At 37.9% G+C, this 24,368-nt stretch overlaps 1 protein-coding gene across 7 annotated transcripts in view; it reads left to right on the forward strand.

Moving 5' to 3' along the window:
• The window catches only part of SLC25A14 (solute carrier family 25 member 14), a 48,712-nt gene that overhangs the window by 19,443 nt on the left and 4,901 nt on the right, over positions 1–24,368 (forward strand). For all 7 annotated transcript variants that reach the window (XR_002125283.1, XM_019653951.1, XM_019653946.1 and 4 more), the window contains 5 exons: positions 4,239–4,333; positions 6,194–6,279; positions 9,560–9,655; positions 18,002–18,126; positions 18,856–18,991. Coding sequence is in view for 6 of the 7 variants with exons in the window: in XM_019653951.1 (XP_019509496.1) it covers positions 4,239–4,333; positions 6,194–6,279; positions 9,560–9,655; positions 18,002–18,126; positions 18,856–18,991 (538 nt within the window). In the remaining variant the exon portion in view is untranslated. The remainder of the gene's footprint in view (positions 1–4,238; positions 4,334–6,193; positions 6,280–9,559; positions 9,656–18,001; positions 18,127–18,855; positions 18,992–24,368) is intronic.

Genomic DNA, 24,368 nt, shown 5'->3' on the forward strand with positions numbered 1-24,368 from the left:
ACGGTAGCCCATGGCAACCCACTGCCACAGGGGCTGCAGCCTATGCCATCACCGTTGACTTAGGACAGCCCAGCTCCAGGTTGAGCTGCAAAAGACAAATATACTCCCAGAGAAACTCTTTAAGCAATTAGCAGTCAGGAGAAACAAAAGTATATAAAAGAGACACAAACTCAAACAAAAACAGGAGAAAAAGACAGAAAAATAGTGACCAAAGCAATATCCAGATAAACAATTCTGAGAAACAAAGACAAAAACAAAGCAGATGAAAGAAAAAAATGGAAAAGGCACAAAGAGATGAAAGATAAAAGGAAAAGTAATCATAAAGAAAAGAAGGGGGAAGAAAAAAGTAGAAAAAGAAAGGAAAAAAGAAATTTAAAAAGGCTCTCAGCCAACTTTAATGTGCATGCCACTTGCTCAGCAATCGAGAGTCTCTGGGCGACTCAGCACCTGCTATGTTGGGAGAAGGGGTCAACGTATCATGTGTTGGCCTCCCTCTCAGGCTTGAAGTGAGCTTCCTGCAATTAGCTACTGTGTGCTCTGGAACCATGCTCACCACCAAAAATCTTCACAGGTTGTTGCGGGCTGTCTGCTGCTGCAAAAACCCCTCTGTGGCCTGCGGAAGTGGGAGCCAGGCACCAGGGTCTCAGGGTGCCCCTGGCAGCACAGCTCTAGGTGGGCGGGGCAGGCCCCCAAGGCACCACATGGTGTGGTCAGTGGCCCCCACCAAGTCAGAGCAGCAGGCACTCCTACACTGGCAACCAGCCCACAGAAATGCACCAGGAATGCCCTGGCCGGATCACACAGGCACACAGCTCTCTGCCTAACACTCCCAGGAATACTTCCATTCTCAGCCTGTCCCAATCAGCTGCTTGCAGATCAGGCCAAACAGCCTGACAGCCAATTGCCAGCCTGGCAGCTCTACACGTGCAGTGCGGAGAGCGGGGACCCAAGGCTAGTTGCGCACTCCCGTGTCTCAATGAACAGCTTGTTGGAGCCAGAGCGCGCCTGTCAAGCGTTTCCCTGGCTACGTAGCACAAACAGTGCGGAGGGTGGGAATCCAAGGCTGCATGCGCACGCACGCACGCACACACGCACTCCTGTGCCAATTCCACCAGACCAATGTCCCAGACCTGACCCCTTGTGGGAGGGCCCAACCCTGAAAAAATGGCGCCCTCCTGTACACCAGTCGTGTGCAAGCTCCACACCAGGGGAACAATGGTACTCAAACCTCCAGCTCCTGCGCCAAAGGCGCTAAGTTCAGTCCTTCTCCGGAGGCTCCTGAGCCCCGCTCACACAGCTACTCCCTCCACCAGGAAGCAGGTGAGTGTTCACTAGCGAGCCAGTCCGTTTGCCGGCTCCACTGATTCTCTAGCTGCTCTCAGCCTCACGGAGTTGAGCAAAGAGAGTCCTCACTAATTTCTACTTCCAGCTATCATAGAACTCCTCTTCCCAGCAAAGTAACTCTGGGCTGGTGAGCACGGTGTGGGGCCGGAGGGTCTCTCTCCCAACCAGAGAAGCCTCCCCACCGCTGAGGTGTCCCTCATGGGGTTAGCACTCTCTTGTCTCCACCCCTACTACCAGACTTGACATGCTTTCCCCTTTAAGTCCTTCATTTAGAAGTTGTGTTCATCCAATTTTCAGGGGACTCCGAGGTTGAATGTTGTATAAATTATTTGTAATTTTGGTGTGATCCTCGGAGACAGTTGGCACAATGTTTGTCTCTTCTGCCATCTTACCAGAAGTCCCTATTTCATCTTGATTGAGTTTCGGTAGTTGGTGGTTTTCAAGGAATTAGTCCATTTTTTCCAAGTTGTTGAATTTATGAGCATAAAGTTGCTTATAGTATTCCCCTATTATCCTTTTAATGGCTGCAGAATTTGTAGTGTTATTCTTTATTTCTTTCCTGATATTGGTGACTTATATCTTCTCTCTATTACTGTTAGCCTTGCCAGAGCTTTATTGTTTATTGATTTTTTTTCAAAAAGAACCTTTTGATTCATTTTTTCTCTATTTTCTCATTTCAATTTTATTAATTTATGCTTTTATTATTTCCTTTCTTCTGCTTGCTTTGAGTTTATTTTGCTCCTTTTCTTATTTCTTAGGGTCAGAACTTAGATTACTGATTTGCGACTTTCCCTCTTTTCTAATGTAAGCATGTCTGTGCTATAAATTTTTCTTTCAGCACTGCTTGGGCTGCATCCCACAGATTTTAATAGGTTGAATTTTTATTTTATGCTCTATGTTTTTCAGTTCTATGTATTTTTTTAGATTTTCTTTGAGACTTCTGTGATCCATGGATTGTTTAGAAGTGTTTTGTTTAATTTCCAAGTGTTTGAGGATTTTCCTTATTGATTTCTGGTTTTAATTCCATTATGATCATAGAACATACTCTATATGATTTAAATTTATTTAATTTTTTAAATGAACATTTATTAGGGTGACAATGGTTAGTAAAATTACATAGGTTTCAAGCATACAATTCTGTACTATATCATCTATATATCATATTGTGTGTTCATCACCCAAAGTCAGTTCTCCTTCCATCACCATATATTTGACCCTGTTTACCCTCATCTACCACCCCTACCTCCCTTACCCTCTGGTAACCACTAAATTATTGCCTGTGTCTATGAGTTTTTGTTTATTTGTTTGTCTTGTTCTTTTGTTGTTTTCAGTTTTATATCTCACATATCAGTGAAATCATATGGTTCTCTACTTTTTCTGTGTGACTTATTTCGCTTATATAACAATCTAAAGATCCATTCATTTTGTTGTAAATGGTATTATTTCATCTTTTCTGATGGTAGAGTAGTATTCCATTGTGTATATATACCATATCGTATTTATCCAATAATCTATTGAAGGACACTTTGGTTGTTTCCATGTCTTGGCCATCGTAAATAAAGCTGCAGTGAACATCAGAGCACATATATCTTTACAGATAAATGTTTTCAGATTTTTTGGGTATATCCCCAGGAGAGTGATTGCTGAGTTATATGGTAATTCTATTCTTATTTTTTTTTGAGGAACCTCCACACTGCTTTCCATTGTGGCTGCACCAATCTGCATTCTCACAAACAGTGTATGAGGGTTCCTTTTTCTCCACAGCCTCCAACACTCCACCAAAAAGCTATTAGAAACAATAAAGGAATACAGTAAAATTGTCCTTACAAAATCAACCTGCAAAAGTCCATTGCATTCCTGTATACTGACAATGAAATCTCAGAAAAAGAAATTAAAAAAAAAAAAATTCCTTTTGAAATTGCAACAAAAAGAATAAAATACTTAAGAATAAACTTAACCAAGGCTATGAAGGGCCTATACACTGAAAACTATAGGACATTTTTAAAAGACATTGAAGAAGACACAAAGAAATGGAAAGACATTTCGTGTTCATTGATTGGAAGAATTAACATAGTTAAAATGGCCATATTACCCAAAGCAATATACAGATTTAAATTTTTACCTCTCTTTTTTAAGATTTTATTGGGAATTTGGGGGAGGGAACAGACAAGTCGCTGTCCTTTTGTTCTTCAGTCTAGTTGTGGAGGGCGTCGCTTCACTGGACCGTGTTGGTATTATCCTTGCACTCTTCCTGGGTGAGGCAGTCACTCGCTGGCCATTGGATGGCAGCTCACCCTGGCTGCCGGCCACTCAGGCTGGCTGCCAGCCACTCATGGTAGCTCATGGCAGCCCACTACAGCAGGGGCTGCAGCCTACGCTGTCACCGGTGACTCACTGCAGCCCACCTCCAGGTCAAGCCTTTGTTCACCATCTTAGCTGTAGAAGGCGCTGGCAGCGTCAGTGGCCCACATGTGGGATCCGAACTGGGTCCCAAATTTATTCTTTTTTTTTTTTTTTGGTGAGCCATCCTGCCACCTGTTGGCAGCTCAGCGGCTGCTCAGCTCAGGCCAGGAATCGAGCTGTTGCTCAGAGGTCAAACTCTTGGGCAAGCTCTTAACCAACTGAGCCACTCGGCCGGCCCCCAAGCCAACTCTTAACCAGCGCTCCACTCGGCCAGCCCCAGATTTAAAGTTTTAAAAATTTGTTGAGCTTTGTTTTGTGACCCAAATATGCTTTCTTAGTGAATGTTCCATTGGTGCTTGAAAAAATGTGTATTCTGCTGTTGTTGGGTGAAATGAGGTGGGTAATGGAAATAAGTAGACTGTCTAGATATGTTATAATTTGCAATTCCATGTTGAGTTTAATTGAATTTTATATTATTTCTTTTTTGGCAGAATCGCTCCTGCCTTACTAAGACAGGCATCATATGGCACCATTAAAATTGGCATTTACCAAAGCTTGAAGAGGTTATTTGTAGACCGTTTAGAAGGTTAGTATAGACTCCTTATTTTCATTTGGGGTAATACTCTAAGGCAGCGGTTCTCAACCTTCCTAATGCCGCGGCCCCTTAATACAGTTCCTCATGTTGTGGTGACCCCCAACCATAAAATTATTTTTGTTGCTACTCTATAACTGTAATTTTGCTACTCTTATGAATCATAATGTAAATATATTTTTGTTTTCCGATGGTCTTAGGTGACCCCTGTGAAAGGGTCATTTGACCCCCAAAGGGGTCGCAACCCACAGGTTGAGAACTGCTGCTCTAAGTGAATATTGAAATCATGCTTAGTGAGAAGTGTTCATCATGGGATGCCTGAGAATGGGTAATGGTCATTTCAAGGACAAAGTGAGCTTGTAATGACTTAGGATTAATCTTTGTAGAAGTGTTATATGTATATGCTCTTCAAGTTTGTCAGTTTTCCTATCAAAGAAAAAAAAAGTGGTCACACAGAGGGAACATGGAACAAGCTTGCCCAGAAAATTAATGCTGTCCTTATCAACAAGAGGACTTCAGTTATAAGGACTTCTCTAGCTGCTGATTTTGATAAGCTTTTGTTAGGTGGAGTAATTTTTAGGCTATTCTAGATTCTGATGTACCTGTGGCCACCTTACCCACATTCAGCATTATCATATGTCTCTCTATTTGCTGCTGCAACGTTTCCAGCCTGATGCTGTCTAAATGGTTATTTTACCATGAGCCTGGGTCTGTTGCATGGTTGGGGACAGTTGGAGAGCCTTTTGGTTAGTAATGTCCCTTGAATTGCTTTATTGTCCTAAATCAACTTTTTCTGGAGCCTCTTCTTAGAGTAATTCTCTTCCTAAAGTAATTTTCTTTTACAGATTCTTCACTTGGATTTATCTAGTTTCTATTCATGGGCTCTTCATGGTGAGGAAGTGTTGTAAAGATTGAACTCTCAATTTAAAACAACATGCTCTGTGGGGTTTTTTGTTTTGTTTTTGTTAGCTGAGAGGATTTTGTTTCAAATGACTAGTTTTTCACATTTGTCTACAGAACCTTCTGTAAGTAAATACAGGTTAGTAGGTAGAAAGGTCAGTCAAAATTAATATTTAGATGATTTTTGGTATTTGACAATGAGTTTATCTTTTAACATTCAGTTACTGCATCTTTAGAGTTGATGATTCTTCAGAAAAAAAGACTTAAAAACCATTTTCTTTAGATGTTTGAAATGATTGAAGGGGAAATACATTCTGAACTTATGTGTTGTATTGGCAGTTGTATAGAAATGTACACTTGAAACCTATATAATTTTACTAACCAATGTTACCCCAATAAATTTAATAAAAAATTTAAAAAACATACAAATTGGCACTTACAGAATTGTCATGGGTATGTAAAGTACAGCATAGAGAATATAGTCAATCAATAATGTTGCAAGAACTATGTATATAGTGCCAGGGGTGTACTAGATTAATTGGGGGAATCACTGCATAAATTATATAAATGTCTAACAACTATGCTGTACACCTGAAACTAATATAAAATAATATTGAATGACATTTGTAACTGAAAAATGAAATAAATATATTTTTTTAAATTACAATAATTTTATTTAAAAAAACAACAAAAAAGTTCCAGTTGGACCTGATATGTATGACGTCAGTTGTAATAAAATGAAAATGACCAATGCAAAAAAACAACAACAGAAGAATAATGTGTGTTTCAGTACTGATTTGGGTTCTAGAAATATTTGCTTATTTTCATAAGCTTTGTAGTTCATTTCTACAGTCATTTCTCTGACTCGGGTTCCTTTCCTCTGATAACTCTTTTCTTAGAAACGGGTACCTAATACAAGCAGACCTTCCCTTCTTTATTTGTTCTTTTTTACAGATGAAACTCTTCTAATTAATATGATCTGTGGGGTAGTATCAGGAGTGATATCTTCCACTATAGCCAATCCTACTGATGTACTAAAGGTAAGAGAGGCCTGGTAGTGTTGGATGTATGCAGTGTGATGTGAAAAGAGCATGAACTTTTGAGTCAGATTTGGGTTTAGATCCTCACTCTGTCACTTGCCAGCTATAAAACTTTGGGCAAGTCAGTTAATTATTTTAAGCCTCAGTTTCCTAATTTGTAAAATGAAGATAATTTAGTACTTATTGCATAGAGTTGTTAAGGATTAGAGATAATATATGTCAACCTGCCTATCATTTTACTTGGTAACTAGTAGATGCTTAATAAATAGTGATCATTTTGTTATGATACCCATTAATTCATTGCTCTTCAAACTAGAATATGTAAACTTCTACATGTTCTGTCCAAGGGCTATGTGATTTTAAAGGAATCAATTTCCAGATCCCCTACTTTCATTTGTACTATTTTCTAAAAGTGATCTGAGAGTGAACTTGTGTTTATAATATTCCATTCTTCACTTTACAAAAGAAAGGCATTTCCCCCGACCCATTCCAAAGCTTAGTATTGTATATTGACCTGTGGTGTAACCTGGGATATCAAACAAAGGGATAAAGTGAAATACAGTTTTTAGAGAAGACTCCTTTAATTACTATTTGAGGTACCTTAAGTCTATAATGCCTCTATCTTTACCTATCTTATCCATATTTCTATTAAGAGTGAGGTTTGGCTTTAAAAATGGTATATTTTGACTTGTTTTGGGATATTCTGAATTCAGAAGCAGAACAGGATAGTTACTGTTGCTGAGTTTTTGAAATATAATAGGATTTCTTTCAGATTTTATTAAAACAAATAAAACATTTATTTTAATATCAGTCTTCATCTTATTTTATCTCATTAAATGGTAAACATTTTGTATTTAACTTAAACTTATGATTAATTAAAGTATGATTAATTAGAAGCACTAAATATATGATAAAATATGTGAGAGAATCCCAAGTTTTTAATAATTGTTTTAGAATGTGATAAGAAAATAAGAGGACATACGCATTAATTATTTGAAACCACAGGCAGGTAGGTTAGTGGAAGAGAGATCGATTGCAATTCAGAGAGTTTTGAGAACAAAGAGTGTGACTTGAAAAACAACATACATGAAAGACACCAGTGGTGGTTGATGGAGAAAAGATGAAATGATCTTTCTGGATTAAATTGAGAGTAATTTAGCTATAGAATGTTTATATCACTTGCAATTTACAGAACAAGTATTTATGAAGAGAATTGACTTATCCTAAAATTCAAAAGTACTTGCAATATAATTACACGTGTTAGAATTTGCTTTTCCAGGACAATAATACTTAACTCCCTAAAGCGTCCTTTGTTATCTATCTGAATCATAGACTTAATCACCTAAGTGACTGGCTTCAACTTACTGTCTCTCTGACTTGTCTGGTATAGTTAAAAGCATTGACCAATGCTACAGTCTACCTTTTCCTTTCTTACATCTAGTAGGGTTGAGTGGTGCAGCGGGGATGGGTTAGTCACAATTTTAGACTGTGACAATACCAGTCAATATAGGATTTATAATCACAGTTGCGCTGTTCAATCGTTTTACTTATCCTTGGACAGCTCTTTCTCTGACCTGCTGTATGTTGCTTCCTTGACTTTGTGCATGTATTTCTTTCTTCCTCACTGCCTTTCCCCACTTTCCTTATGAATTTATCGTTCAGGACTGCTCAGGAACAGGGCCAGGCCTAAGATGAGACAAGTGAGGTATGCTCCTTGGGTATAAAATGTAAGGGGGCACCAAAAAACTCAGTAATCAAGAGGAGGAACATTTTATGCAACATTTTTCAAAAGTTAAAATGAATGCAAAAATCAGTAATGAACAAAAAAATATCAGTATTTTGTATAATTTGTCTTACTTCACCCTAATCCTTTCCTGTTGGAGCCTGTCTTTAGTTACAATTTTGATATTTGGTTCATGGTGTATTAATTTGGATTTTTGTGCATTAATTTTGAGATTTTAAAATATTGCATTAAGATATTATTTAATTGAATTACTGAGTTTTTTTGCATCCCCTTCCTACATTTTGTGCCTGAGGAAAGTGCCATGCTTGCTTCACCCTAGTCTGAACCCTGCTCAGGAATCACCGCTTTAAAGAAGTCTTAAATTTAAGAAGATTGAAATCATATCAAGCATCTTCTCTGACCACAATGCTATAAAAAATTTAAAAAAAGAAGTCTTCTACTTAGCATAGGGAATTTGTGGTTTCAATTTGTCTTTGTGATAGTTTCTATTCTGATTTAATTTGGGTTAGGTTTTTATTTTAAAACTTGTAATAGTAGCAGTTGAATTTCCACGTAAAAACATGTTGCTGTTACATGACATTTATTGAAAAGTTGTGTTTCATGAAAATCAGGCCTACATTTGGGCCACTAGTATTTAGTGGCTAACTACTGTGATTCTATGTATGCAGAGTCAGTGGGAAATTGTACCAAATCTTGCACATGGCATTTTAGTATTATATCTCCTTTCTTGTGCCTCTCAAAGGCCACTTTGCAGAATATAGTATCATGCTTTTTACAAATAAAAGTCAATTTAAGGTCTTGTAAGCTTAAAATTATATTTTAAAATATTTTTGCTTTTTATAATTACATAAGGAATGCATGTGTAATGTAGAAAAAAGTGGAAGGCAGAAAAAAACACAAAAGAGAAAAATGTTCAGGGTAGCCTCATCACTCAGACTTAAACCACGGCCAACATTTGGGTATGTATGTTTATCCAGTCTCTTTGTTATGCATATGGTTATTTTTAAGTGTACATGCTTTTAATAAAAATGATATACCATAAACGCTACTTTAAAACCTTTTTTTATTCAGCAATTAATTGTTGCCATTTTTCAATGTCAGTAAATATTCTACAACAAAATTTTATGGCTGCATAGTATTTCATTAAATGGATGGATGTACCATAATTTATGCAACCAATCCTTTGTTGTTTTTGGGCATGTAGACTGCTTTTAATTTTTAACTAAACTAATCATATTTTAAATGAATTGTTTTCTACCTTCACTGAGTAATTGTTCTCTCTTTTCCCCAAATTTTCTTCCAACTCCAGAAATGACGGACTTAGTATGGGAAATGTGAGGATGATAAAATCATCTTTATAAGATACACTTTGACACAATTTACATTCTTTCTATATATAGTTTAAGTCATTAATTCCATAATTATACCAGTCTGATTTTTCTGATAATTCCCAAGTAATGTTTTCTTAATTTTGAGTGAAACATCTCATTTTGGTTCTCTGTGTCAAAACCAAATGTTTGCCTCTTCATATTTTAGATTCGAATGCAGGCTCAAGGAAGTTTGTTCCAAGGAAGCATGATTGGCAGCTTCATTGATATATACCGACAAGAAGGTACCAAGGGTCTGTGGAGGGTGAGTACTCTTTTCCTAGTGTTATTCTATACTCAGATCCTAGAATTTGCAAAGAATAGCTTTTATATAAAGTCATAAAATTGTGGATTGTTGTTTTATATGTGTAAGGTTCTTGGTAACCCAAAAAATAAGGCAAGAAGTTCTTATCACCTATGACAGGACCCACACTTATCAGTCATCTTTATTTCTGCTTAATGTTTGGGGGTTGTATGTATGAGAACAGTCATTACATTATTTGAGATAGCAATTTTGGTTTGTTGAAATTCACAGTGAATTTAGTTCATCAGTATATTGGATTGTTGGAAAAGTCATGACGCATTTTTGCAACAGATGGCGCTAGTTCATTTTTAGAAGTATTAGAGTCATTCGCATCTATGTTATTGCTATGGATATCATTTGACAGCTGACAGTTCTAGCTTCATTTTAAAAAAAATTGAGCGATTTGGTTGAGTTTTGTAGATTTTAAAAGTTGAAGATGGAAGACCAAACTGTGCATTTTTGCCATATTTTACTTCAGTAAAGGGAAGAGTGCACATCAGGCTTGTGAACAGTTGCATAAAGTTTACAGTGACAGTGCTCTACAAGAACGTCAGTGCCAATGATGGTTCATGAAATTCTGTGCTGGTGATTTCTTTTTTTAGATTTCACTGGGGATTTGGGGGAGGGGAACAGCATTGGGGAATCAGGGAAGGGGAACAAACAAGTTGCTGTCCTTTTGTTCTTCAGTCTAGTTGTGGAGGGCGTCGCTTCACTGGCCCATGGTATTATCATTGTGCTCTTCCCAGGTTAGGCCGTCACTCACCGGCCATTGGACGGCCACTCACGGTGGCTCACAGCACCTCACGAAAGTGCACACCAGTTGCTGGCCAGCCCCACTGCAGCGTATGCCATTGCCAGCAACTCACGGCAGCCCAGCTCCGAGTCGAGCTGTTGTTCACCATCTTAGCTGTAGAGAGCGCAGCGTCACTGGCCCATATGTGGGATCCTAACCGGGGCCCTGCTGCTCAGAGCTGGTGTCCCAAGCCAACTCTTAACCAATGCACCACTTGGCCGGCCCCCATGCCGGTGATTTTGATCTCAATGACGCTCCTCGGTCAGGGAGGCCCACCGAGGTTGATGACAACAAAATAAATGCATTGATCAAGTTAAACCCACATTACATGACACAAGAGATTGCAGAAACATTGAACATTTATCACTCAAGCATTCAAGACCACCTGAAGAAGCTGGGATACATAAGCAAGCTCGATGTTTGGGTTCTGCATGAACTCAAAGAAAGAACTTCATTTGACTGCGCGTATAAACATCTGCAATATGCTCATTAAACGTGAGGAAAAGGATCCTTTTTTGAAGCGACTGATAACTGGTGATGAGAAGTGGATTGTTTACAACAATGTGGTGCGCAAACATCCTTGGTCCCAACGTGATGATTCGCCTCACATGACATTGAAAGTAGATAATCATCAGAGGAAGGTTATGCTCTCAGTGTGGTGGGATTTTAAAGGTGTCGTGTTTTTTGAGCTCCTACCAAGGAACCAAACAATCAATTCAAATGTGTACAGTCAGCAATTGGACAGTTTGAATGAATCCATCATCCAGAAACGTCCAGAGTTTGTTAATCGTAAAGGAGTTGTGTTCCATCGCGACAACGCGAAACCACACACAAGTTTGATCACCTGTCAAATTGGATGGGATGTATTGCCAAACCCACCAAACTCTCCTGACCTTGCGCTGTCAGACTTCCACTTGTTTCGGTCTCTTCAAAACTCGTTGCATGGTATAAAGTTCAATTCAGATGAGGCTGTAAATCAGCACCTTTGTCATTTTTTTGCCAATAAAGACAGGTCCTTCTATGAACAAGGAATTACGAACCTCACTGAAAGATGGCAAAAGTTTATCCAACAAAACGGGCAATATATCATTGATTGATCTTTGTTCTTTATATAAATAAATGACCTTTGAAAAACAGACAAAATACGTCTCATGACTTTTCCGACAACCCAATACAATATATTTTTGCCAGGTTTGTACTAACCACAGCATCTGTTTATGATAGTCTCTGTAGTGCTTATGTTCTAAAGTTCTTACCTATAACAATTTTTTTCACCTTGTAAAAGGAAAAAGATGCACTATAATATACTGAGAAAATGTATAAAAGAGAAAAAATCCTGTACGTTCCACTACCTAGAGATAATCACTGTTAATATTTTGTCATATTATCTTCAGTCTATCCATACTTTGTTTTTGTTTTTTGGTTGTTGTTGTCTCTATAACAGTTTATACTATTTTAATCATTTAAGATTGTAAAATTAAGTTAAACTAGTAGTAGAATATGCAGAGAGAGTAGAATGGGAAATCTATCAATAGACTCTTATAAAAGAGAGCTTTACTTTTTTTCTTCCTTTATAATTTTCCCCAAATTCTTACTATGAAAATTTTCAAACATATGGAAAAGTTGAAAGAACAGCACAATGAACACCTACATACATGGATTAAATAACTGTTGAAGTTTGGCCATGTTTGCTTTATCTATTTATGTGTGTGTACTCACATATACATACATACACACAATTTTTTTTGTTTTGCAAAACTATTTGAAAGGAAGTTGTACACATCATGGTATTCCCCAAATACTTTATTATCCATCTCCTAAAAATAAGGACCTTTTCCTACATAATAAGAATACCATTGTCACACGTAAGAAAATGAACAGCAAGTCCCTAATACCTAACACCCAGCTCATATTCAAATTTCCTTTATTGATGAGACCAGGCCAGCTTTCTTATAGAATGTTTTCTCACATTTCCCCTGTGTTTCCTGTAAACTTGAAGTTAGGTCTTTTGGTTTGGTTAGATTCATGTTACACATTTTTGGTAGGAGAACTTCATGCGTGATATTGTATTTCATATTGCATCACAGCACGAGGAATATAATGTTAGGTTATCCCACAGTTAGTGGTGCCAAGTTTGATTACTTGGTAAGATGATCTCCACCAGATCTCACCATTGTAAAATATAAGTTGTTTCTTCCTTTCCAATTAGCAAGTAATCTGTAGGGTGATATTCTAACATCATGTATGTATCCTATTACTTAATAAACTTTTACCCCATGGTCTTAGCATCCATTAATGATCCTTAAGGTTTGCTCTTTTAACAGGGTATACTTTCTTGATTAGTTTAATTTGAAACCAGAAAATGGAACTAACTAGAACTTTTTCACAAACTAATGCTAAAGGAAAGACAAAGCAATAAATAGAATTGGAGATTTTGTCAGGGGAACATAGCAACTTTTCTTTTAATTAAAGAAAATAGTTATGGTAATCTACATATGACATAAAATTTACCATCTTAACGATTTTTAAGTGTACAGTTCAGAAGTGTTAAGTATATTTACATTGTTGTACAACCAATCTCCAGAATTCTTTCATCTTGCAAAACTGGGACTCTGTACCCATTAAACAATAACTCCCCATTTCTCTCCCTCCTTCCCCCCTCAGCCCCTGGTAACCACCCTTCTACTTTCTGTCTCTGTGAATTTGACTATTCTGGGTACCTCATATAAGTGGAATCATACCGTATTTGTCTTTTGTGACTAGCTTATTTCACTTAGCGTAATGCCCTCAATGTTCATTCATGTTGTCACAACTGTCAGTCTTCCTTTCCTTTTTAAGGCTGAATAATATTCTATTGTGTGTATATACCACAAATTTTTTATATGTTCATCTGTTAACAGACACTTAGGTTGTTTTTCTATCTTGGCTCTTGTGAATAATGGTGCTATGAACATGGGCGTGCAAAGACTCTGACTTCAATTCTTTTATGTATATACCCCAAAGTGGGATTGCTGGATTGTGTGGTAATTCTATGTTTAATTTTTTGAAGAACTGAATATAGCTACTTTTATGATTCAGGCTACTCACATCATCCATGCATGTAAGGTAAAGATGTGAAATACATTGTATTATGTATTCTTTTGTCACAAATGTGTTATTTGCATATTAAAATAGAGAATCACCATATTTCCCCATGTATAAGATGTTCCCATGTATAAGATGCACCTTAACTTTGGGGCCCGAAATTTGAAAAAAATGTATTACATAAAGTTATTGAACTCAAGTGTTATTCATCATAAAATTCATACAACTCCTCATCACTGTCAAAACTCCCAACTATTAGCTTGTCCTCATCTGTGTCTGATGACGAATCACTGTCTTCATATATTGCCTCTCATGGCCTTCTCCTGCCGTGGCGTTTTCAGCAGGGTTTCTTTTTCCCGTAGCCAGTCTCCGATTGTTTTCTCAGTTGGAGGAGGACCAAACTTACGTTCAGCAGCACGATTTCCATTCACTTTTGCAAACTGGATCCCTTTTAACTTGAATTCAGCACTGCACAGAAATCTTTTCTGAGCCATTTCTGGGCAGAACGTGGCAAAACATAACCTATTGTAATATACCGGTAACAAGTGCGAAACACTGAGTGCAAAGACAACAAGCGCAAAAAAGCGGGAAATACAAGTAAAGAAAACTACAACCACTGTATAAGATGCACCCAGTTTTTAGACCCCAAATTTTTTGAAAAATGGTGCGTCTTATACATGGGGAAATACGGTGTTCCTTCATTTCAACAAGGAAATTTGTTTGCATTTTTCTTCAAACACATGGTCCTCTTTTTGTATATCTTATTTTCCTACTTTGATTGCAACATGGGTACTGGAAACATTTCACTTTCTTCCTAACTCTATTGTGAGAAATAACAGCATGAGTACAATAATAAACTGTAGCTGGCACTAATGCCAGATTTGGAGACAGTAGAGTGGTGGGGACCGTGGTAACTGAAGAGCACTGCCCTGATCATTGCTGCCAGGCACGATGTGAGTTCAGGGTGGCCAAATTTTCCAGACTTTGAAGAGAAGCTGGAAATCTGCGTTCCTTATGTGAAGTGCCCTGGTTTCTTATATGTTGACAGATAATTCAGCCTTCTAGAAACACTGTTTGGCCACACAAAACATGTCTGTGGTCTGAATTTGGCCCATGGGCTCCAGCTTGAGGTCTTGTTGTTCCCTAAAGTAGTCTTCTGTAAAGGTCATCTCCTAACAGAGTCAAGCAGGTAGAAGGACCTGAGAGGAAGGCACTGTTGGGCCAGACAGCCCAATCAGCAGAATCAAACATCTGATGACAGCACAGCTACATCACTTTCACTTTATAAACTGAGTTAGGGATTTCAGAGGTTATTGAACGCTTTAATATAGCAGGTATCCCAGAAAGCAGTTGTCCCCACGGTATGTTATTTTTAACTTTAAGTGACATTTAAACACAGTTATAGAATATTCATTGTGAAATTTTTAAACATAGAAAGGCTTAAAAATGAAAATTAACTTATCTGTTATCCTAATCCCAGATGAAAAAATATATTTTGGTGTATTTTCCTCTAATCCTTCACAAAATTTTGGCATTTGTGTGTATACTTTTTCCCCAGGTTAGAATACTACTATGTGTAATTTTATGTCTTGCCTTCTTTAAGGTTATATCGTAAATATTTTCAGGTGTCATTAGTATTCTTCAAAAACGTGACTTTTAATGCTCTAGCAGCCCTGCATTGTAATGTGAGCTGTGATAGGAGCATTGTGCTAGTGAGTGAAATACTGGTTGTGTTACCACAGGAGGACTTGTAAGGCAGTACCCCTTTTTGCCTTTGCTTTCTCCCTAGCTGCATTATATCTTTGCTGTCATCCTAACGTTGTCTTTCTACATATCCTAAAATCCTGTGAATTAAACTTGGAAGCTCGTCTCTCCCCACTGACTTTGGCTTCATGGTTTTATTGTATTTTTATAACATCTTTAAATTCACATACAATAAAATCCACCATCTTAACGTGTACAATTTGATGGTTTTTAGTATATTCACAGACTTGTGCAACCCTCACTGCTGTCTAAGTTTAGAACATTTTTATCACCACAAAAAGAAACTACATACCGATTATCAGTCACTTCCCATGTCCCCCAACCTTCCTAGCCTTAGACAACCACTAATCTACTTTCTGTTTCTACAGATTTGCCAATTCTGGCATTTCATATAATTGGAGTCATATAATATTTGGCCTTTTGTGACTGGCTTCTTTCACGTAGCATGCTGTTTTCAAGTTTCATCTATGGTTTAGCATTTATCAGTACTTCATATCTTTTTATGGCTGAATAATAATTCCATTGTATGTATATACCACATTTTGTTTATCCCTTCATCAATTAATAGGCACTTGGGTAGTTTGTACTTTTTGGCTATTATGAGTATTCGTGTACAGGTTTTTGCACGAATATATGTTTTCAGTTCTCTTGGGTATATATTGGGTTGTCAGAAAAGTCATGACGTATTTTGTCTGTTTTTCAAAGGTCATTTATTTATATAAAGAACAAAGATCAATCAATGATATATTGCCCGTTTTGTTCAATAACATTTTGCCATATTTCAGTGAGCTTCATAATTCCTCGTTCATAGGAGGACCTGTCTTTACTTTTGACAAACTGACCAAGGTGCTGATTTACAGCCTCAACTGAATTGAACTTTATACCACGTAAGGAGTTTTGAAGAGAGCAAAACTAGTGGAAGTCTGATGGCGCAAGGTCAGGCGAGAATGGTGGGTGTGGCAACACATCCCATCCAAGCTCCAATAATTTTTGACGGGAGATCAAACTTGTGTGTGGTCTCGCATTGTCACGATGGAACACAACTCCTTTACAATTAACAAGCTCTGGACGTTTCTGGATGATGGATTCATTCAAACTGTCCAATTGCCGACAGTACACATTCAAATTGATTGTTTGGTTCCTTGGTGGGAGCTCGAAAAACATGACACCTTTAAAATCCCACCACACTGAGAGCATAACCTTCCTCTGATGAATGTCTGCTTTTGATGTCGTTTGAGGCGAATCATCACGTCGGGACCACCTTGTTGTAAACAATCCACTTCTCATCACCAGTTATCAGTCGCTTCAAAAAAGGATTGTTTTCCTCACGTTTAATGAGTATATTGCAGATGTTTATATGCACCATCAAATGAACTTCTTTAAGTTCATACGGAACCCCAACATTGCGCACTTGTTTACCTATCCCAGCTTCTTCAGGTGGTCGTGAACGCTTGAATGATGGATGTTCAATGTTTCTGCAATCCCTCGTGTCGTATAACGTGGGTTTGACTCGTTCAATGCCTTTATTTTGTTGTCACCAACCTCGGTGGGCCTCCCTGACCGAGGAGCATCCTTGAGGTCAAAATCACCAGCACGGAATTTTATTAACCATCGGTGGCACTGACGTTCTTGTAGAGCATTGTCACTGTAAACTTTATGCAACTTTTCACAAGCTTGACGCCTGTTTTTCCCTTTATGGAAGTAAAACAGTAAAATAAGGCAAAACTGCACAGTTTGCTCTTCCATCTTCAACTTGTTGTAAAATCTCCAAAACTCAACCAAATCACTCAATTTATTTTAGAATGAAGCTAGAACTGTCAGCTGTCAAATGACATAGCAATAACATAGATGTGAATGACTCTAGTACTTCCAAAAATGAACTAATGCCATCTGTTACAAACATGTGTCATGACTTTTCTGACAACCCAATATCTAGGTGTGAAATTGTTGGATCATATAGTAATTCTATGTTTAACTTTTTGAGGAATTGCCAGTGTTTTCCACAGTGGCTGCCTCATATTACATTCCCACCAGCAGTGTATAAGAGTTCCAGTTTCTCCACATCCTCACCAGCACTTTTTTTTAAAGTATTACTTTTGCCTTTCTTGTGGGTGGGTAGTGTTATGTCTTTGTGGTTTGGATTTGCCTTCCCCAATGACTGATGGTGTTGAACATCTTTTCATGTGCATATTAGCCATTTGTGTATCTTTTTTGAGGAAATGTCTGTTTACATCTTTGCCCATTTTTTAATTGGGTTTGTCTTTTTATTGTGTTGTAAGAGTCATTTATATATTCTGGATACTAGTCTTATCAGATATATGATTTGCAAATATTTTCTCCCATTCTGTGGGTTGTATTTTCACTTTCTTGATGGTATCATTTGAATCACAAAAATATTTAATTGTTATAAGTTTAGTTTACCCATTTTTTTTTCTTTCATCACTTGTGCTTTGGGTGTCATGTCAGTGAGTTTATCTTTAGTACAGTCAGTGAATTGGTAATTTATGAGTGTTTCAGTATTAGGCATTGATTTGAAAGAGTCACCTCTGTACTTTAGACTTGGAAATTTCTGTTACTTTTTAACTTCCAACATATTTTGTTCACTTTTAGACTTATGTCACTACCTGTGTATTTCCTTAGAGTCTAATGTCACTCATGTTTTTTAGGGTGTCGTCCCAACTGCTCAGCGGGCTGCTATCGTTGTGGGAGTAGAGCTACCAGTCTATGATATTACAAAGAAGCACTTAATATTGTCAGGGGTGATGGGAGACACAATTTTAACTCACTTTGTGTAAGTATGATAAGTTGTGCTCATGCTGTATTTCCAGTATTTTGAGCACAAAAAGATCTTTCACTGAAATCCTCATGTAGAATTGATACCTTTATTATACATCCCAGATTCTGTGGGCACTTTGGTACCAGGGGGCAGTGTCCAATACAGCAGCCTATCAGAATTCTGTAGGGTTTGCAATTGCTCATACACAGCCTCTGTATCTAATAAGCTCATGTGTTATTTGCTTTGATTAATTTTGGATCAGAAAGCAAACTTCTCTCAATGAGATTCAGGAAAAAACAAGTGATATGTTATAGGGCCTGTGGAATGAAATCACAGTTTTGGGCTGGTGACCGTTGCCAGTCTCATCCTACATTTTCTTTATCTTGCAAATTTTATGATATTTTACTAAAATGCATTTGGCATATGGTGCTGTGGTTTGAAAAATTTATGTAACTAATACATGATGCATTATATTTCCTCCTTAGGGATCTTCCTAGAGTTATAAACTGTCCCCTTTAACAAAAAAAGGCTGTCTGAGTTTCAGATTGAAAAGTGAAGGGGGCAGATTTTGAATGATGCCTCTTTAGAAAATATTTACTTTCTCTTTAGATTGTAATGGAAGGGCAAGTGCCAGGTTTTATCTGATGAGTCTGACTCATTGTACATTTAAGTTTGGCCTCATTTCTGTTTAGTGGGCAAGGGTGGGAGTGGGGCAATCTATTGTCTTAAAGTTTTCATATTTAGTTCCAGCTTTACATGCGGCTTGGCTGGGGCTCTGGCTTCCAATCCAGTTGATGTAGTTCGAACTCGCATGATGAACCAGAGGGCAATCGTGGGACATGTAGACCTCTACAAGGGTACTTTGGATGGTATTTTAAAGGTACGCACATTGTGGGCTTGGATTGTATTTTTAATTTTCTCTGGTGCCTCAGACCTTCTTTCAAGCCTTATTCTTAGTCACTACATACTCTAAAGTTGAAAGACTCATTATGTATATTTTCGTAGCCTTTCAGAGTAATTTCCAGGTAGAAAAACTGTTCCTTGGCAATCACCTGATGCACACTGGTCCTTAATATTATTACTCCAGTTTTGAATGCTTGAGACTGCAGTATGCATTTGTCAATAGCACCATGTATAACTATTGATTAAATGTCTTTATATATCCCACATTTGCCTGCTTCAAATAAGACGGGGACCCTATTATAGAAAATCTGGTACTCAATTTCAGATCACCATTGTGCTATTTTTCATATTTTGGCTTTGAAAGTTTCTGCTATGTTATGCATGTAGAAAGCTAAATATATCGTAAATGTATTATATAATCACTGGTGATAATACTTATACAAAAAAAAACAAATTTGAGGCTGAAATATTATGATATTTCATAATATGATTTTCATAAAACCATATGCCATATGGTTTCTCTGTGGTTCAATTTAGTTTAATAACTATTAATTATATATCAGGAACATTTTAGTAGGTACAGAGAAAATACAGTGTACCACAGGTGTACAAACAGATAACACAGCTTGGTAAGTGATAAACTCAGGGATCTATGGGAGGAAATTTTATTTATTTATTTATTTTTAAAGATTTTTTTTTTAATTGGGGAATTGGGGGAAGGGGAACAGACAAGTTGCTATCCTTTTGTTCTTCAGTCTAGTTGTGGAGGACGTTGCTTCACTGGCCCAAGTTGGCACCATCATTGCGCTCTTCCCCGGCAAGGTGGACCAGTCACTCGCTTCTGGACGGCTGCTCACAGCGGCTGCTGGCCGCTCACACTGGCTGCTGGCTACACATGGTAGCCCAGGGCAACCCACCTGCCGTCGCCGGTGACTCACGACAGCCCAGCTCCAGGTCTAGCTGTTGTTCATCATCTTAGCTTTGGAGGGCAGTGTCACTGGCCCTCATATGTGGGATCCTAACTGGGGCCCTCTGGCATTGCAAGCCAGCTCTTAACCAACGCGCCACTCGGCCGACCCATATGGGAGGAAATTTTAGACCAATTTGGAAGTTTGGGATAGGCTCCTTGCAGATGGTGGCATCTTGAGTAATAATAACTCATATGTTGAGTGCTTTACTGTACATCAAGAACTGTCCTAATGAGACTTACATGTCATTTAAGTGGTGACCATATGGTGACCATGTGGTGACATTCATTGACAGAGGCATCACAGGGAGAGGAACAGGTTTTTGTGGGAGACATCGTAGTGTTAGACGCTCAGTTTGAGGTGTAAGAGGAACACCCAGTGGATATATTTGGATATCTTAGTCTTAACTTAGGGGAGAGTTCAGGAGTGTAGCTAAGAGCCTTGGCAACTGGTGTACAGGTGTCATATAATGGTAGAGGGAAAGAGCAAGGAGAGAAGGTAGAGGAGGTCATAACTTTTTTGCCTTCCTAGTATACTAGAGTATTATAAAACTCTTTCCCTTATTAGTGATTCACAGAGGCAGTGATTCTCAGACTCTGGGGAGTAGTTTGGCAAAAGGCCTCATTGCTATTTCTCATACCTCACCCTTCCACTTGACAATCACTGGCATAGAGAGAAGAGTAGGGCCAAGGAAGGAACTCTGGCGAAATACCAATTTTTAAAGACTTGGCATATGAGGAGCCCAGGAAAGATACCAGAAAGTAACAGTTCAAAAGATGTGAGGAAACTTAGAAGAGAGTAGTGTCATGGAAGCCAAGGGAGTAATGAGTTTCAAGAAGGGATGAGTAATTATTTAATGTCAAATGGAATAGAGAGATCCAGTGTAAGTATCTGCAAAGTATCTGTTGGATGTAATATATTCTAGAGGAGGTTTGCTGGATTGGTGTTTCTGAAAGCCAGACTGCAGTACATTGAGGAGCGTTTATCATTCATTCATTCACTACAAAAATCCAAGTGTCTTTTTTGTTTTTGCAAGTTACCCATAATGTTTAAATGTCTTATGTGCCAGGTACTGTTCTAGGTTTGTGAACAAAAAAGTCCCAGTTTTCATGACACTGTAATTCTAATAAGAAAGAGACAAACACATAGGAAGTGGGGATAAGTAGACACGTATAAAATACTCTTTCAAGAAGGTTGGCTAAGAGGAGCTAGAAGGCACAATAATATAGTAATAGCTAGCATTTATTGAATGCTTATGTGCCATACATGATAACATATCTGTTTACTCACAGCAATCCTTTGGACTAGATACTGTCTTTCTCATCTTATTTCATTTCAGAGTAGCTAAGTATTTATTCAAGATTACACACCTAATTAGTGGCAAATCTGTAATTTAAAGCAGGGTCTGATTCCAAAGTTTGTATTTGTAACCACTATGCTGTGTTGTATTGGCAGAAACATATTTTCATGTTGGCAGTAACCTTTAAGTACTTATATTTACTCATTCACTTATCTACTATTAGAGTTCTTTAAAACGATTTCACTCTATATTGTGATTATATGTAAATAACATGATACTTTATTATTTAATCTCTAAGAGTCCCAAAACACTTTGGTGAATAGAATTATGCGTTTATCTCTGACATGGAAGCAAACAAGTGCAAATGTCATCCTGTCACCTCTATCTTAAAACTATTGAATGGCTTCTCATAGACCTGAGGCATATATGATTTGATTCTTTTTTACCTCCACAGCCTTATCTTTGCTACCTTTATTCTACATTCCAGATGTACTGAACTATTTCTAGTGCTAGACTTTCTTTCATTCCCAAGTTTTCACCCATGCCCTATACTTTGTTAGATGCCCCCTACCTCACCCTAAATATGCCTTTCACTTGGCTAGCCTCTAGTCATTCTTCAGATCCTGTTACTATTTTATAAAGGCCTTCTCTGACTGTTGAATTAGGTTATGTATACGTAGTTTCATGTACTTGCTCTATCATAGCATTTGTTATATTAAACAATCTTTATTGAGGACTAATTCACATATCATAAAAATCACCTATTCAAAGTGGCTTTTGGTATAGTCACAGATATCTGTAACCATCTTCGCCACAGTCAATTTCACAACATTTGCATTACCTCAGAAAGAAAAGCCATGCCCTTTAGCTATCACCCCCCAGCCCCCAGCCCTAAGAAACCATGAATCTACTTTCTGTCACTATAGATTTGCCTATTCACAGTATTTCATATAAATGGAATCATACAATATGTGACCTTTTTGACTGGCTCCTCTCACCATAATTTCTTAACGTTCATCCATGTTGTAGCATGTATCAGTACTTTGTTCCTTTTTGTTGCTGGATAATATTCCATTGTATGGCTATATCACATTTATTCACATTTGTTACATTTTATTATAATTACTTTTAATGTCTGCCTGCCCACCCCAGTAGACTGTAAGTTCCTTGAAGGCAGCACCATGTGCATCTCGTTTATCACTTTATCTACAGCAAATTATTTATTGAATGAATGCATAACTTCATGAAGTAGCCTGTTGTCTCTGTTTATCTACAGAAATTCTTGTTAGTTTTTACCCAACTGCCTCAAGCCAAAAAGTCTTCTAGTTCTAATGTTCTGAAGAAGTTGGTCACTGTTGTGGAGCTTTATAAGGATTCTGATGACTCATGGGTGGTTAGAGACCCTCACTAAGTCTGTGTGTTCATTTATTCAACAAATATTTATTCACATATTTATTGGAAACTTTACTGTGCCAGATAGTGTTAGGTGGTGGGGATAAAATCGTGAACAAGAAAAATGTAGTTCCTGCTTCCCTGGAGATTACATTCTAGTTGAGGGTGGCAGACAATAAACATACAAATAACCAACAGTATAATTTCAGATAGAAGTAAATACTATGAAGTAACTAACAGTGCATAATGAGGTAGTGATTTCATAATGGTGGTGGGAGACTACTTCAGCTAGAATGGCTAGGAAAAGGCTGGGAGGAGGTGACATTTGAGCAGAAATGTGAATGATGAGAATAATGTGGCCACGTGAATATCTGAGGCAAAAGTATCTTATAAAGAAGGAACAGGGGGCCTGTCGAGTGGCTCAGTTGGTTAAGAGTGCAAGCTCTGAGCAACAGCATCGCCAGTTCAAATCCCACATGGGCCAGTGAGCTGTGCCCGAGCTGAGTTGCTGCTGAGCTGCCAACAGGTGGCAGGATGGCTCAGCTGGTGAGAGCTCCCGCATGGGATGGTGGATCATGCACCCTCCTACCCCCCCGCAACTAGATTGAAAATGGTGACTGGACTTAGAGCTGAGCTTGCACCCTCCACAACTAAGATTGAAGGACAACAACTTGACTTGGAGCTGATGGGTCCTGGAAAAGCACAGTGTTCACCTTCCCCAATTCCCCAACACTCTTCCCCTCCCCAATTCCCCAATAAAAATCTTAAAAAAAAAAAAAAGAAAAAGAAGGAACAGGTACAAAGGCCCTCAGTTGGGAATGAGCTGGACATGTTCAGGGGCTAAAAAGAAAGCTAGAGTGGCTGGGTGTAGTGAATGAAGGAGAAAGTAGTAGGAAATTAAACTGGAGAGAGAGGCAAATCATGTTCTATGGGTCATCACAGAATACTTGCAATTAGAATGAAATCCACTGGGAAGTCATTGGAGAGCTTCAAAAGGGAAAGTGATGCTATCTGATTTGTAATTTTAAAAGATTGTTTTGGTTTCTAGGTGGAGATTGTAGACCAGTTAGCAGGCTTCGTGTGGTGGTCCAGGTGACAGATGATGGGGTTGGATGGTATCTCTAAGGTCCCTTGTAATTTTAGCAGTCTACAATTCTATGTTATCTGCATCTGGGCTTTATTTTGGCTGATTTTCACAATTTTACAACATCAGTTTTGGTCTGAGACTGTCAGCATTTGCTGATAATCCATTGGGGAAGCATATTATCACAGTTTCCATAAGTACTGCCCTGATTATGTTACTATTTGCTCCAAAAAAAATGGTTAATAAGGATAATTATATTGAGTGTTTTTTTTTAATTTAAGTATAGTTCTATACAATATTTTATTAATTTCAGGTGTACAATATAGTGATTCAACATTTATATACCTTACAATATGATCACCATCATATGACACAGCAATTCCACTTCTGGGTGTTTATCTAAAGAAATCCAGTGTTCTTTTTTAAAAAGTATTTATTTATTTATTTTTTATTAGTTTTAGGTGTATAAAACAATGTAATAGTTAGACATTTACACCCCTCACAAAGTGATAACCCCCCTCCCCCAATCTCCTACCTCTGGCATCGTATATAGCTGTTACATTTCTATTGACTCTATTCCCTATGCGGTACTCCACATCCTGTGGGGGGG

Source organism: Hipposideros armiger, unplaced genomic scaffold, assembly GCF_001890085.2.
Source record: "Hipposideros armiger isolate ML-2016 unplaced genomic scaffold, ASM189008v1 scaffold_210, whole genome shotgun sequence".
Classification (NCBI taxonomy): Eukaryota; Metazoa; Chordata; class Mammalia; order Chiroptera; family Hipposideridae; genus Hipposideros; species Hipposideros armiger.